The 16937-nt window shown below is 36.3% G+C and overlaps 1 protein-coding gene across 1 annotated transcript in view; it reads right to left on the bottom strand.

Annotated features, from left to right (window-relative positions):
* Positions 1-2855: 2855 nt before the first annotated feature.
* Positions 2856-16937, bottom strand: part of STYX (serine/threonine/tyrosine interacting protein) — a 40279-nt gene continuing 26197 nt past the window's right edge. Inside the window, exons 10-11 of the mRNA XM_058566933.1 lie at positions 5884-5977; positions 2856-3035 (exon numbers count right to left, since the gene is read on the bottom strand). Of these exons, the coding sequence (XP_058422916.1) occupies positions 2962-3035; positions 5884-5977 (168 nt within the window). The 3' untranslated portion in view covers positions 2856-2961. The remainder of the gene's footprint in view (positions 3036-5883; positions 5978-16937) is intronic.

Below are 16937 nucleotides of genomic sequence, written 5' to 3'. Positions count from 1 at the left end.
AACCCGCCAAGTAACTGCTCATTTACTTTACATCAAGTTGAGATCCTGATATATACATGCATCCCAACTTTATAATTCAAGATTGCAGTTAAATACTTCTAATTCACTTGAATTACCATAGTAATAAGATAATTAGAAACTTTATATTTTCTTAAAAAGGACATGCTTAACATTTTCTGACATTACGACTAAACTCAGATTAAAACACAAAATCGCCCCTAAACAAATATTCTGCTCTAAAAGTGAAGTGGTTGAGAGCTGGTGGCAAAAGCTATCACAGTTTAACATTTCCACCTGGAGATAGAAATAAACAAAGGTAACTGCTATCTAAACGTCAGATCAGAAATTAACAGGAACCCATTAACTGAAATGAGAAAGTAAGAAAACTGCCATTTCAGTTTGAATATTTTCAATATTTAAGTTTCATACTTTCAAAATGGACAGTAAATCAGTTTTCCTGTTTTGAGGCAATTTCACTTTAAATTCTGTGCCCAGGTTACATATTTAATGGGTGTTATGTCACTCATACATTACTCAAATATTCTAGAAAATAAATCATGATTGGTTAAATGTATTGCAGTTATCAAAACATCAGTGGAAATAAAGGAATTAGAGAAATGGAACCAAATAGAAGAAAGAATAAGAAGAGCTATCAGAAGAACTAGTTGAACATTAGGTAGAAGAATGGATCCAAGATAAAACTTGCAATGTTCTTACCTGAAAGAAAGAATAAACCTTATGTTTTGTCTACGTTAATATTGTACCAAGATGACAGTCCCTTTTTCTAGTGTTTCTGAGACAGCATTTAATATACAGTGCTGGGCAGGCACTTTAGTGACAACATAAAAATTACGGTGGTTAGAAAAAGTGGAAAATTACCAGCTATAAATTAATAACCAAATCTGTATTTTTGGCCAGACTACTAGAGAGGATATATATATTTAAGAAACTAATTTAAAAAACGTAACTGCCTCATTTTTACAACCTAAGCGTACTATGACAAAGAGGCTTTTAAGAAGAGTTTCTGCTGAATGAAGGACCATAGATTTAGATTACTAGACTGCAAGAGAGAGCTTTGCTGACCTATCCAATAGTGATTCTATATACAGGAAAGCTGTGTTATCTGGCACTTTACCAACTGGAATTTCTGAACACTCAATGCAAATCTTGACTCTACTAGACCACCACACCAAATGACCTAACACACAACAGAATACGGGACCACAATGGGATTAACAATATGCTCTTTTCAGGGTGGTAAAATAGGGGAAGGGAAGGGAAATCAGAAGAGGAATACCACCTGGGTCAACAGGAATTAACAAAGAAATTTTAATTCATTTCCACTCAACCACTATGCTGGATAAAAAAGCTTCTACTGTATTCTTACATTTTAGGGAGGAAAGCAAAGCAAGTAACTTGGTGTAATAGGTTACCTTGCATAGTACCTCTTGGTACCAAGGGAACGTATGGAAATCATTCCCATCAGTAAAGCACCTCAAGAGAGGACTGAGAAAAGTGAGATACAAAGGAGTTTTGTTTGTGCTACCCTAAATCAACTATAAAAAGTTTAAAACACTCCTCTCCTCCCTCATATCACTTAAAATAGCAAAAACGTTTTTCTTAGAGCAATTTTTATATGTGTAAATAAAAATATGGAGAACCAAGGATCCATAAAGTGACTCTGCTAATGCAAATTATGGGGGAAATCTGGATTAACTCAATGTGAAGAACTGATTAAAACACTAATTTAAAACACACTAAGGTCTCCCACAAATCACTTTCCCCAATGAAAGCATCTTTACAGGAAAGCTTCTGTCTGAGCCAAAACAACCTCACAGAATCATTAAGACAACATAAAATGAAGGAGTAAACGTTCCATATTCCAAATAATTTACTGAGGTTTCTTCAAGCCTCAGACTTTCAGTTTAAACTAATTTATGGCTTAAAAAAAAAGTTAAAAACTTTTCACTGTTCTACATACTAATTTAGTATGAGAATTTTTTATTTTTTTAAGTGATGCAAGGCACTTTTTTGGGCTTCATTTAAAAAAAAAATAGTGCTACATGGGTTTATTATGTTCTATTTAGAACCATTTTGAACAAAGAAAAAAAACAGGCTATGCAACTCTAAAAAGAACCAACAACATTTGGCTTTTAAGAAATGCAAAAAGAAAGACACCTGAAAATCTAAAAATCTTGTTTAGATGAGAGCATCTGATATTATAAAATGAAACATCTTCCTTTGTTCATTAAACTTTTTTTTTCTACAGAATAAACAAATTAGGAAAATAATAGGAAAGGAAGCAATACTTGGATCATGTTAAAGTAAGGATAGGTGGCTAATGTCATGATTTAAAGATTATTAATAAGGGATCAAGAAGTTTTAAAAAAAGGTAAACTACTGAATTATACTGCAAAAGAAATGTGGCAGATTCCTGCATTTGTTAATGTTTCTGTAAGAGGCTCCATCATAAAACTGAACTATAAAATTATTTTTAAAATGTAATATATAGAACACAATGAATTTTTAGCAAACTTCAGGAAGTTCTTTTGTTATAAATTACCCAGATTTTATAAACAAATCCCCCCTAACTTGCATTTTGCTTAAAGTAATAACTTTATATCATACAAATAAATTTCAAGTATGAAAAGTGCATTATTGCAATAATACCTCTTTGCAAGTCCGAAATTCTTGGTTTATAATAAACATGTAAAGTGTAAAAAAAAAAAAAAAAAAGAAAGAAAGAAAGAAAAGGGGTTTTTAAAACCATCATTGCCATCTATTGCAGAAGTCCAACATCATCTTAAAATGTTGCTCAACAAGTTGCAAAGAAACACAACTGGAAGCAACATATAATTGAAAAGAAAATAATTGTGTTTTTACCATTTAAAATTATCATTGTCTCTAGTATTTTCTCCTTCCCAAATAGAAATTCACATCCTCTATAATGCTGCTTTCTAGTCAGCCATTCTGTGCAGCTGCCGCTTGCATGTTTCCAAAATCTTCTTCTTCTTCATGTGCTCTCTTCAAGCTGCCTAAAAGTTATTGCGTGAACATAACATATAATAGGAAATTAAATAAATTCATTTGTTATAATGTTACAGCTAGTAAAAGTTTCATTTTTCATCAAGTGTTACCATGTATGTACAGTATGAAAAACTCCATGACTGAATTTTGAGCAAACTTTAGTAAAATTCTTCCATTATAAATTACCCAAATAACTTTATATTTTCAAGACAGGATACATTTTCCCCCTTAAGAATTAAGTATTTCTTAGGTATTGCACATAATAAAGATTAATTTTTTAAACAGTTTGAAAATAGAATTTCTACAGAGATAATGGTACATAAATGTTTGGTTTCCAGGTTTATGTTTTTTAGGCACCATAAACACATGACTTGGAACATAAAATTTAAGAAATTAATTTTATATTTGTACAATTTTATTTTGTAGATATAATTCTCTTTTTGCTTTCAGAGATGCTGCCGAAAATATTTTTCCACTGAAGCTGTGGTTTTTATTACCAATAAGTCTAGAGTTGGGAGAAAGCTGTAGCAGATAAAGAAGAGATTTTCTTTCTTTTTTTTTTTTTGTGAGGGAGATCAGCCCTGAGCTAACATCTGTGCTAATCCTCCTCTTTTTGCTGAGGAAGACCGGCTCTGAGCTAACATCTACTGCCAATCCTCCTCCTTTTTTCCTTCCCCAAAGCCCCAGTAAATAGTTCTATGTCATAGTTGCATATCCTTCTAGTTGCTGTATGTGGGACTCGGCCTCAGCATGGCCGGAGAAGCAGTGCGTCGGTATGTGCCCCGGATCCGAACCCGGGCCGCCAGCAGCGGAGTGCGCGCACTTAACCGCTAAGCCACCGGGCCGGCCCAAGAAGAGATTTTGTTTATCTTCTCTTCACATCAGAGTCTGCTAGTAGAGAAATTTCCCACATGGAATCAAAGCTATCCCTATATGCCTAATAGTTATAATCAAGAAATTTCAGTCTCAATGGAAGAAAACTTGAAGAAACAATTAAACTGGTAAAGGGTCTGCCGTGTTATCTGCCTAACAATGGCAAAGCCTTAAATTTATGCCCTAAAGGTTGTGCTAAATCTCAGTAATAATGTTAATTCAGAGGGTGAAACTAACATTTCACTATAAGATTAATAAAATAAGGATAGAAATATAATATCAAGACAATGGAATAAAGAAGAAAATATGCTAGCCATAAGGCTAAATCCAGCTGCTGTAACCAAGTTTCATATGAAGTGCTGCACTTGCATTCCACTAAGAGGAGGTACAGATACTGCTCTTTGGGAGTGCCAAATGACTGGGGATTGGAGGAAGAGTTAAGTTTATCATCATGTTTTCGTGAGGAGATGACAACTGAACTCAATTTTCAAGAACAGACTGTATGTGATGCACTCTAGGTGGAGAAAAGAAGACACACAGGAAACCATCAGTAGTTCAGTTTTCTGGAGTACATATATAAAGAGGAACGGTAAGAGATACAAATAAAGATCAGAAGGGCCTTTAATTACTACCTATGACACTCTACATGTTTTCTTCTGTAGGAATTAAGCCAATGAAGGCTTTTGTATAGGAAAAATTTCATTATTATGACTATCTTTCATGAAAATAAGTCTGGCCACAATGTACAGAAAAGATCAAATAACAAGTTTGGATAGGAGGCCAACATGGAACTGAACTAGATTGATACCTTAGTACCAAGTACTACAGTACCTTTGGGTACTATAAAAGAGGGAGGGAATTTTAAAGGTACTGAGGAAACAGACCCTACTGGATTTGGAAAACTGACTAGATAGAAGTGGCAAGGAAAATAAAAGAGTCAATGACAACTAGGAGGTTGAGCCTCAGGGATGGATATACAGCATTATCACTAAAGGCAGTAAAATATAGTGAAAAGAGTCCTGGACTTGTGGATCAGTTCACCTGTGCTCAATTTCCAGGTCCCTCACTAACTGGGTATGTAACCTGTTCTTCTATCTTATAAGGCTGTTGGTTCAAATAAGACTGAAATGAACCATGAGAGAGAAAAATCGTAAATTAAAAAATTCCATGAGTAGTCTCGTAGAGTAAAAAAAAAAAGGAGACAGGGGCTGGCCTGGTGGCACAAGCCGTTAAGTGCACGTGCTCCGCTGTGGCAGCCCGGGGTTCGCTGGTTCAGATCCCGGGCGCGCACCAACGCACCGCTTGGCAAGCCATGCTGTGGCGGCGTCCCATATAAAGTGGAGGAAGATGGGCACAGATGTTAGCCCATGGCCAGTCTTCCTCACAAAAAAAAAAAAAAAAGGAGACAAACAAGCATAGCAAGGTTTTGGAGAAGGAGGGTAAAGTTAAAAGATTTGAGAACATGCTTGGATCATTTGAAAATGCGGGAGGGAGCACTCGGGAATAGGGACAGAAGGGAGAAAGGATTGAAATACTGATGGCAAGAGAAAAACTGAAGTAGCTAATATTAGTGACGTCACCTTACTTAATTTGAAACATGCTTTCATCTATTAACCACCTTTTATTTTTAATAAGATCACTTAAGTGTATTTAGGGCTGCTTCTCCAGACCCCTCTTATTATTTTAATCTTAGCAACACTTAAAGACTTAAAACTAAAGCAACTAGAAATGTGATCTTCCAACCAGCATAGTCTAATTAACTAGGTACAGTGGTGTACACACAGAACCTCAATATAATACACATATATTCATTATAAAATTAAATTTTGAAATTATCTTTTTAATTCAATAGTCTACTCAAAGTTTTCTAAACAATTTAAATTGTTCAGTGTAACCTGTAACGAGCAAAAGATGCTTCATCTTTTCTACCTTTCATACCATCATTTTTCTCCATAACTTTCTCCAAAAAGAAAAAACCCTTACCTGTGGTACCAGAATGAACAGATAATGACCTTTCTATCTGGAGTGGTGACATCATCTGTATTGTTAATTTTGCTAGATAGATGGCTTCATATTCCTAAAAAAGATTTTAATTAACTTGAATATATATTTAAATTCTTGGATACCCAAACAGTGGTTAATGTGTACATTATTAGTATTCTTATTTTATACTGAAAAATCTGGTGCCATATTGTTGTAAGAGAAATGCAGGCTTAAAATGCCTATCTCATAATTTCATGTTTACTTAGATGAGACCGTAAATCAGGTCATGCTAATAGCTTGCACAAGGTTATCAAACACTGAACTGCCAGTCAGTGTGTGTTCTCTGCTGTTAGGCCATTAGCTCTATGTTCTCTGACTTCATCTGTTAAAACACACACACACACACACACACACACACACACACACACACACACACCCCCCCCCCCCCCCAATGAACCTGAACTGGCAATCTCATAAAATGATTGTAAAAAATAAAATGAAACAAAGTTCAGTAAAAATATAATGCTATATAGTTGTAAAATATTTTAAAAATCAGATTAATATAAAACATTTAATGGATTCAACTATATATTTGGTTTTCTAATTCCTTAAAATGATAGTTCTTTACTTCCAGTCAAAAATGGAGAAATAGGGAGCGAGCCCTGACAGGGTTTGTTTGCTGGTAACAGAACCACACCACTCGTCTGTCAGTAGCCATGCTGTGGCAGTTCACATAGAAGAAGGACTTACAAGTAGAATATACAACTAGGTACTGGGGCTTTGGGGAGGGGGAAAAAAAAAAAGAGAAGATTGGCAACAGATGTTCAGGCAAATCTTTCCCAGCTAAAAAACACCAACTATGTAAAGCAGAGATACGAATTCACATCTGAACATTTAAAAAACAAACAAGCAAATGGAGAAATAAACACATTGCTGTCCCTCTACCCCTTCTGAAAATAAGAAACAGATAACTCCGTATTTGATGAAACCAGGAAACATCCATAACCCTGAATATGAGAAAATGAAAAGTAAGGAATTTATTACCAAATAGGTCAGGATGGTGGTTACCTTTACAAAGGGAGAAGAGAGTTGTGATTGAGAAGGGGCATCAAGAGGGCTTTTGGGATCCTGGCAAATGTTCAATTTCTTGTCCTGGGTGATAGTTACATGAATGTTTCTTTACATTTTATACATTTTTCTATATGTGTATTATATTTCACAATAAAACTGAAAAAAAAAAAAAGGAGAACCAGACCAAGCTAGGCACAGAAGATGCCTGACTCTGCAGGTATAAGGCTGAGTGGGTACAGTTCAGAGTTCTCCAAAAAAGGTGACAAACCTAAGATAAAACTAACAAGCCCTTGCACAGTATGATAAAGTCAGGAAGTATGAGTGGGCCGTGGGAGGAGGCAGGACATATTAAGGAAAATGTGAACACCCACAACACCCACACCTCACATTTTTGCAAGAAGCAAGCTATATGTATAGTATGGTGGAGGAGATCCCCCAGGTGACTCTAACATGCATGCACTGTTTTTCAGTCTAAACAAAAAAGCCTGTGACATAAGGGGCTCTGCTTCCTACTTGCTAAGGAGAGTCATACTACCAGAGAAAAATGTTGGTGAGCAAGTCTTCCAAGACAACTGGGAAAATTTAAGCTGTCTGCCTTTCCCAACCACTCCTCTGGCCCCTTTCCCACAACTTTATTGTTGGGCAAATACCTAATCTAGGATGAATACCTACAATTCAAAGATGACCAATAATCAAAAAGGAACCAATGTAGGTCTTATGTAAAGATGTTGCAAGGGGGAAAAAAAAGAAACATTATAATCAAAAGTTATATAAAAAACACAGCATGAAAATTACAACATGAAGCAGATGAAAATTATGAATAATTCTCAATGAAATCAATGAGAATATAGCATTTCTGAAATGAATTCAAAGAAGAGATAAAAGGGCTCATGGAAAAAAAAATGACAATGAAAAAGATGACATGTCAACTATTTTACCTCAACAAAGAAATGGAAGAGAGAAAAAAATAAAACCAAGGAAATAATGAATATAACAGAATCAACAAAGAGGAGAACAGACCATACTATGCAATTCTGGCATAATATTAATTTCCCCTTTTCTCTTGGACTGTTCCAATCAGCACACAAATATGCTATACTTCCTACTATTTTAGAAAACAAACAAAACCCCCTTCTTCACCCTATTTCCCCCTCCAGCTACTATTTCATTTCTGTTTTCCCCTTCAAAGCTTAATTCCTAGAATTACCTATTCTTGCTGTTCACATTCTTGTCTTCCCATTCTCCCTTCAACGCTGAGCAATTATGCTTATCCTACCCTCTTCACAAAAACTGTTTGTCAAGGACACCAATGACCTCATGTTCCTAATCTAATGTCAATTCTCTTATTCAACCTATTACCAGCCTTTCACACAGTGAATCATTCCCTACTTATGCAAATACTTGCTTCACTTGACTTCCCAAACACCAGACTATCCTGATTTTCTTCATACTTCACTGGCCACTCTATTCAATCTCCTCTGCTAATTCCTTATCTCCCCAACCTCTACATGTTGGAGTGCATTAGGGTACTGTTTTTGAAATGCTTCTCTATCCACACTCCCTCCCCTAGTGATCTCACTCAGTCTCAGGGCTTTCAATAGGATACATATACTGATCACCCCCAGATATATGGTTCTTTCTCATGAATTCCAGACTTATATGTAAAACTGCCTACTGTCTAACAGCCCCCTCAACCCTAACATGACCAAAACCCATCTCTTGAAGCCCTTCAAACCTTCTCATGCAGTTTCTCCCATATCAGTAAGTGGCAATTCCTCTTCCAGTTGTTCAGGCTAAAAGGCTTAGATTCATCCTGATCTCCTGTCTCCACATCCAATCCATCAGCAAATCCTGTCAGCTATACTGTCAAATAAATTTAGAATCTGATCTCTTTTCACCTCTTCCCCTGCTACCACTGTAGTCCAAACAAAATATTCTCTCTTGACTCCATTACTGCAATAGCATCCTAACTGGTATACTTGCTTCTGCCCTTACCCTCTATTCCCCCTACAGTACACACAGTATACTGTTTGCAACACAGTATACTCAACACAGTGCCCAGAATGATCTTCTTATAAAAAGTCATTCCTCCTTACTTACCATGGCCTATAAAGGCCTACACATGTGGCCCCCTTACCTCCCAGATTTAACCTCCTACCATCCCATTTGCTGACTCTGTTCCAGCCACACGGACCTCAAATTCCTTGAAAATACCACGCATACCCCCACCTCAAAGACGTGCACTTTTCCCTCTGCCTAGAATGCTTGTCCCCAAATATCTGCATGACTCGTTCCCTTAACTTCTCCAGGTCTTTGCTCAAACGTCACATTTGCAATAGGCGTTCTCTGATCACCTTTCTAAAAATGCAATTTATGTCCTGCCTCCTTTCACAGCCTTATTTCTCTTTCCCTTATTTTTTTCTAGGACTTATCTGACCTACTGTATTTATTTACTGTCTAATTCTCTCATTAGAATAAGTTCCATGAAGTCAGGAATTTCTGTCTGTTTTGTTCTCTGCTTTACTGCCAGTGATTAGAACAGTGCCAAACAAAGCTCTGATGAAACAATACAGCATGGGACACGGAAGACAAGCTTGAGAAAAATCAAGCAAAAAGAAAGAGAAAAGAACAAAGTTGAAAATCCAGAGAAAATGGCAGGTATGGAAAACAAAGGGAGCCAACATAAACTATATCCTTAGGGGAAAAAAACAGGCAAATGAAACAGAACAACAACAAAAGCCAAACACACAAAAGAAGAAAACTTGCCTGAAATAAGGGAAGGCTTGAAATCTGTAAGCAGTAAGGGCATACTATGACCAGAAAAAATGGACATAGAGCAACGAACAAGATATATCTTAATAAAGCATCCTATATTCGTCCAGACAACACCTCCTCCTCCCAATCAGGTCATCTAAGGGGAGAAAGAAATTAGGCTTCCCTCAGACTTCTCTGGAGCAATATTCAATGTCAGGTCTGTGTACAAACCCGTAAGGGAAAAAACATTAAATAAAAATTGTGTATGTAGCCAACTGTCATTCAAATATAAGGGCAATAGAAAAATGTCTGCAAAGATGCCAGGATTTAAGGAACATAGTTTCCTTGAACTCTTCTTGAAAATAATGTTCAAAGATCAAACTCTAGGAGACAAATAAAGAAGCTGGAATTCTATTTAAATGTAGACAAAGGATGAACAACTAGAAAATACGGCTATAGAACAGAAGGTAAATATTATAATGTGTAACAATGTAGAAAAAGTATTAAAAAAAGGAGGCGGCAGGAGAAATATAGGAGGTAGTTTTAGGTAGATGATCTTATATATTGGTCAATACCATTTAAAGCTGCTAAGTAACAAGAGGTATAATATTTCGACATTTTTAAAGGTATAAGAGGTAACTCTTAGGAGAACTATGACTAATAATAACAAAACAGGTAGTGGAGGGGAGGGAGGAAAGAAGTAAGGGTACATAAATTTTGATCTTTTATATTGGAAATCAACAGTTAGTTATTTGAATGTGATAACTCAAGAAACGTATGTATATATTATACAGTTATAATAGTGCCCATTAGGACTAAAAACAATTTATATTGTATTAAAAGAATATGAACATACCAAAAAAACTCATAAACTTTATACTGAAAAGTTTAAGAAAGGATTCATTTAAAATAGAAAGTATGAGGGCTGGGCCTGTGGCCTAGTGGCTAAGTTCACCGGACTCCGCCTTGGTGGCCCGGGTTCAATACCCGGGAGTGGACCTATACCACTCATCAGCAGCCATGCTGTGGCAGTGACCCACACACAAAAAATAGGGGGAGACTGGCAACAGATATTAGCTCAGGGCAAATATTCCTCAGCAAAAAAAAAAATAGAAAGCATGAAATGAAATACAATGACAGACAAAAGTATATCTGTCATTTTCAGGACATGAAAGTGGGATGCATTCACCTATTAAAGAAAAAATACTGAAAACAGATCAAATAGCAATGTTCAACCATAGGCCATATTCAGAAAATGCATCTATAAGATGAAGTGATTTAGAAAGGTTGAGAAAAAAAAGGGAATGGGAAAACTCACAAGACAAATGCAAACAAAAACAAAAAAGTAAGGATCACAATATTTATATTAAATAAGGTTAATTTCAAGGTAAAATAATTGAACAGAAGAATACTAAACCATATAACTACAATAAAGACCTAACTTGAATTTTAAGTACCAAATAATATAGCACCAAAATTGGCAAAGAAACTAGAGGAAATAAAAAATAAACAGAAACACAGTATAGTAGATTTCACTTCACCTCTCTCAGTCCAATACAGATCAAGTGGACAAATATACTGAACCTTATCCCCTGAAAACAGAGAATATATCTTCTTTTCGAATGCCCATGAAACATTCATAACAATAACTATGTATTAGGACACAAAGAAAATATTAAAAAATTCAAGAAGTAAAAAGTATTAGAAAATATTCTGTGATCATAACGCAATAAAACCAAATGGACAAAAAGGGAAAATAAAAAAAACACTGTCACCTATATAGTTTTTTAAAAACCTCTCAAACACATGTTAAAAAATAAAATCAGGCCGGCCCTGTGGCTTGGTGGTTAAGTGTGCGAGCTGCGATGCTGGCGGCCCGGGTTCGGATCCCGGGTGCGCATCGAGGCACCACTTCTCCATCCATCCTGAGGCCGAGTCCCACATACAGCAACTAGAAGGGTGTGCAGCTATGACATACAACTATCTACTGGGGCTTTGGGGGGAAAAAATAAAATAATTAAAATTAAAAAAAATAAAATAAAAAAAATAAATAAATAAAATAAAATCAAGGGGCCAGCCCGCTGGCGCAAGTGGTGAAGTGCGCACGCTCCGCTGCGGCGGCCCAGAGTTCGCCAGTTTAGATCCTGGGCACCGACTGACACACTGCTTGTCAAACCATGCTGTGGCAGCATCCTATATAAAGTAGAGGAAGATGGGCACGGATGTTAGCTCAGGGCCAGTCTTCCTCAGAAAAAAGAGGAGGATCAGCATCAGGTGTTAGCTCAGGGCTGATCTTCTTCACTAAATAAATAAATAAATAAATAAATAATAATAAAAATAAAATCAAAACTGAAATCACAGAATATCAAGCTATATCAATAATAAAATCCTGCATAGCAGAATCTGTAGCATATAGCTAAAGTGATGCTAAGAGGATAATTCATAAGTATTGAATTCTCGAAAGAATGAAAAGAAACAATGCTTTCAACTCAGGAAATTCACAGAACAACAACAGTAGCATCAGCAAAAACAATAAAACCCAAGGAAAGCACAAAGCAAGAAGAAATTAGAATACAGAAAAATTATATAAACTAGATCAAGGAAAAAAATTTGAAAAGCACAGATATACAAAATTAGAAACAAGAATAGAAAAATAACCACAGAATCAGAAGTTATTAAGGAATACAAGAAATTATTTTCCTCAATTCTATGTCAAATCCTATGAAATGAATGATTATATAGATTACAAAACCATCCAAAGCAACCTGAGTGTAAGAAAATCAGACTAATCTACCAAATGAAGAAAGCTACCAGGAATTGGCCCCCCCTCAAAATATATGAATGAATAAATGAAATAATGAATAACTGAATTAAATCAAAAAATCAAGGTAAGATGATTTCACAGTTCCCATATTCCAAAACATCAAGAAACAGATGACTCCAATCTAACTTAAATTGTTCCAGAGCACATACAGAGAAAGAAAGCTTTCGTTTAAAAAATGAGAACATGGTGATAGACACCAAAACCAGAAAAGGGTAATACGAAAAAAAAATTTTGAACCAATATCCCTTATTCAACTGATTCCAAAATCCTGAAAAAAATATCAGCAAATAGAATCTAGCAACACATTAAGACAAGAATCTACTAACCAAGTGGAATCCATTTCTAAACAATAAGGATGATTCAAAATTAGAAAATCTTATAGAGTGTGATCCAATAATTCAATTAACCATATTAATGGCTTAAAGGAGTAAAACTACAGTGATTCCACAAACACTTGTTTTTAAAAAAACTAAAAAAATCAACATCTCTCTCTGATAAAAACTCTTTACATAGGAACAGATGGATACTAACAAACACACGCACACACAGACACACACACACACACTCTGCAATACTAGAAACATTGGCATTAAAATAAAGAATGAGGTGACTTGGAATCCGGGGGCCAAGAGCGAGGCTTCTAGAAGACAACAAAGTCCATGAAGAATGGGGCACTGGCACTGCTCAGCAACTCTCAGGAAGCAACTGTTGTTTGACCTGGATGCATCTTCCAACTCTCTTTTGATGTTGGAATAAACTGGACTAATTCTAGTTCTAATTACCCCACTAAGAAAATATTTGGGCTGTCTTTTCTGTCTCAAGAAATGCCTTGGGGTGATGCCAGCAACATGGCAGAGTGAGCTGTTCCCTTTATCTCTCCTCCTTTGAACTACAACTAAATGGACATCCATTGACCAATGGAGGTTACCCACACAGCACAATAGGACACCTGAGAGACCCACACAGCTATATAACTGAAGGTGGGCAGACTGGGCCCCCGGGAAGTAGTGGAGATAGGTATGCACTCCCCTACCCTTCCCTGGCAGCCCTGTGCACCTGTGCGAATGCTTTTCTGGCCACCAGGAGTGTCCAAAGTACCGCTGTGGCCCCGCAACTGGGAATGCACCTTGGCGTGACTGTAAGAAGAGGTGGTGGCAGTCCTAAGCCTGAGTGCGAACTCTTCCAGCTGGGGAGTGCCCACTATACCTGCACAACTTCCAGCAGACAGGGTGGGATCAGAAACACAGCTCCTGCTTTCCCCTAGTGGTAGCAGGTGGAATCTGTGACCTAACACTACCACAAATGTGCCAAGAAAGGATTAGTTCACCAAACACCATAAGAAACTACAGCAACAATTCAGAGCAGAGGGAAAACAAGTCTCCAGAAACCAACCCTGAAGCCACAGAAATTTACAATCTAAATGACAGAGAATTCAAAATAGCTGTCATAAAGAAACTCAACGAGTTATAAGAAAATTCTGATAGTTCAATGAGCTCAGGAATAAAATCAATGAGAAGGAGGAATACTTCAACAAAGAGATTGAAACTATAAAAAAAAAAAAACAAAGCAGAAATTCTGGATATGAAGAACATAGTGAGATAAAAAATAACCTAGAATCCTTAAAAAATAGAGCTGACGTTATGGAGGAAAGAATTAGTGATTTAGAGGATAGAGGTATAGAAATGCTTCAGGTGGAGCAGGAGAGAGAACTAAGATTTTTTAAAAATGAAGGAATTCTGCGAGAAATATCTGACTCAATTAGGAAAAGCAACATAAGGATTACAGGCATTCCAGAGGAAGAAGGCAGGGAGAAAGGAGCAGAGACCTTCTTCAGAGAAATAATAGCTGAGAACCTCCCAAACCTGAGGAAGCAATTGGACCTACAAATACATGAAGTCAACAGTACTCCTAATTACATCAATGCTAAAATACCTCCAACACATATAATAATAAAATTGGCAAAAGTCAACAACAAGGAAAAAATATTAAGGGCAGCAAGGCATAAGAAAATAACCTACAAAAGAACACCCATCAGGCTTTCAGAGGATTTCTCCACAGAAACCGCCCAGGCTAGGAGGGAATGGAATGACATATTCAAGATACTAAAAGACAACAACTTTCAGCCAAGAATACTCTATCCAGTGAAACTATCCTTCAGATATGGTGGAGAAATAAAAGCTTTCTCAGATAAATAAGAGCTAAGGGAGTTCACCACCACTAGACCTCCCCTACAAGAAATGATCAAGGATGCCCTCACACTTGAAACAAAAAGGCAAAGGTCTACAAAGCTTTGCGCAAGGAGATAAATAGACAGACAAAATCAGAAAACCACAGCTCTCCTTCAGAACAGGGAAGCAAATACTCAATTATAACATAAAAGATAAAGGGAAGGAAAGCATCAAAAGTAACTATAAACACTTCAACTTAGTCACAAACTCATAACACAAAACAGTATAATTTGTGACAACAATAACTCAGAAGGGGAATAGAAAAGAGATGGAGCCTGCGAAGTCTAATGGAGATAAGAGGCTATCAGAAAATGGACTATCTCATCGACGAGGTCTTTTATACAAACCTCACAGTAACCACTAAACAAAAAATCAGTAGAGCAACAATTCATAAAAAAAGAGAAAAGCACCACAGAAAACCACCAAAATGAAATGGTAGTCAGAAATACAAAGGGAGAGAAACAATGGAAATATAGAATAACTGGGAAAAAAGAGATAAAATGGCAGTATTAAGCCCTCATATATCATTAATCACACTAAATGTAAATGGATTGAATTCTCCAATCAAAAGACATAGAGTGGCTAGATGGATTAAAAAATAAGACCCAACAACATGCTGCCTCCAGGAAACATATTTCAGCTCTAAAGACAAACACAGGCTTAGAGTGAAGGGATGGAAGACAATATTCCAAGCAAATGGCAAGCAAAAGAAAGCAGGTGCTGCCATATTTATATCAGACAAAGTAGACTTCAAGATAAAAAAAAAAACAATGAGAGACAAAGAGGGGCAGTATATAATGATAAAAGAGACTTTCCACCAAGAGCACATAACACACTCATGAATATATATACACCTACCAGAGGAGTACAGGTATATACTATATATAAAGCAACTATTAACAGATCTAAAGGGAGAAATTAACAGCACCACAACAGTAGGAGGGGACCTCAACACTCCACTTATATCAATGAACAGATCATCCAGACAGAAAGTCAACAAGGAAATAGTGGATTTAAATGAAACACTTGATCAGATGGACTTACTAGATATAGAGAGAGCATTCCATCCAAGAACAGCAGAATGCACATTCTTCTCAAGTGCACATGGAAGATTCTCAAAGACAGACCATATGTTGGGAAACAAGGCAAGCCTCTATAAATTTAAAAAGATTGAAATCATATCAAGCATCTTCTCTGACCACGATGCTATTAAACTGGAAATCAACTACAAGAAAAAGCTGGAAGTCACAAATATGTAGAGACTAAACAATATGCTACTGAACAACCACTGGATCAATGAAGAAATCAAAGGAGACAAAACGCTTCATAACTCATTCTATGAGGCTAACACTACCCTGATACCAAAACCAGGCAAAGACAGTACAAAGAAGGAAAACTACAGGCCAATATCGCTGATGAACACAGACGCAAAAAATCCAACAAAATATTGGCAAATCAAACAGCAATACATTAAAAGGATCATACAGCATGAACAAGTGTACGATCATCCTTGGTCATGGTGTATGATCCTGGGATGCAGGGATGGTTCAACATCCGCAAATCAATAATATGATAAACCACATTAACAAAATGAGGAATAAAAATCACATGACCCTCTCAATATAAGCAGAGAAAGCATTTGACAAGATACAACATCCATTTATGATAAAAACTCTCAATAAAATGGGTATAAAAAGAAAGTACCTCAACATAATAAAAGCCACATATGACAAACCCACAGCCAACATCATACTTAATGGTGAAAAACTGAAAGCCATCCCTCTGAGAATAGGAACAAGACAAGGGTGCCCATTCTCGCCACTCTTATTCAACACGGTACTGGAGGTTCTGGCCAGAGCAATTAGGCAAGGAAAAGAAATAAAAGGAATCCAAATTGGAAAGTAAGAAATGAAACTCTTGCTATTTGCAGATGAACTGATTCTACATGTAGAAAACCCTAAAGAATCCACTAGAAAACTATTATAAATCATCAAGAACCACAGCAAGGTTGCAGAGTACAAAATCAATTTACAAAAATCTGTTCTATTTCTATACACTAATAACTAACCAGCAAAAAGAGAAGTCAAGAATACAATCCTATTTACAACTGCAAAAAAAGAATAAAATATCAAGGAATAAATTTAACCAAGGAGGTGAAAGACATATACAATGGAAAC

Source organism: Diceros bicornis, chromosome 24 (genome assembly GCF_020826845.1).
Source record: "Diceros bicornis minor isolate mBicDic1 chromosome 24, mDicBic1.mat.cur, whole genome shotgun sequence".
In the NCBI taxonomy this organism is placed as follows: domain Eukaryota; kingdom Metazoa; phylum Chordata; class Mammalia; order Perissodactyla; family Rhinocerotidae; genus Diceros; species Diceros bicornis.
The sequence above is the reverse complement of the archived record's forward strand: the minus strand, read 5'-3'. Positions and strand labels throughout refer to the sequence as shown.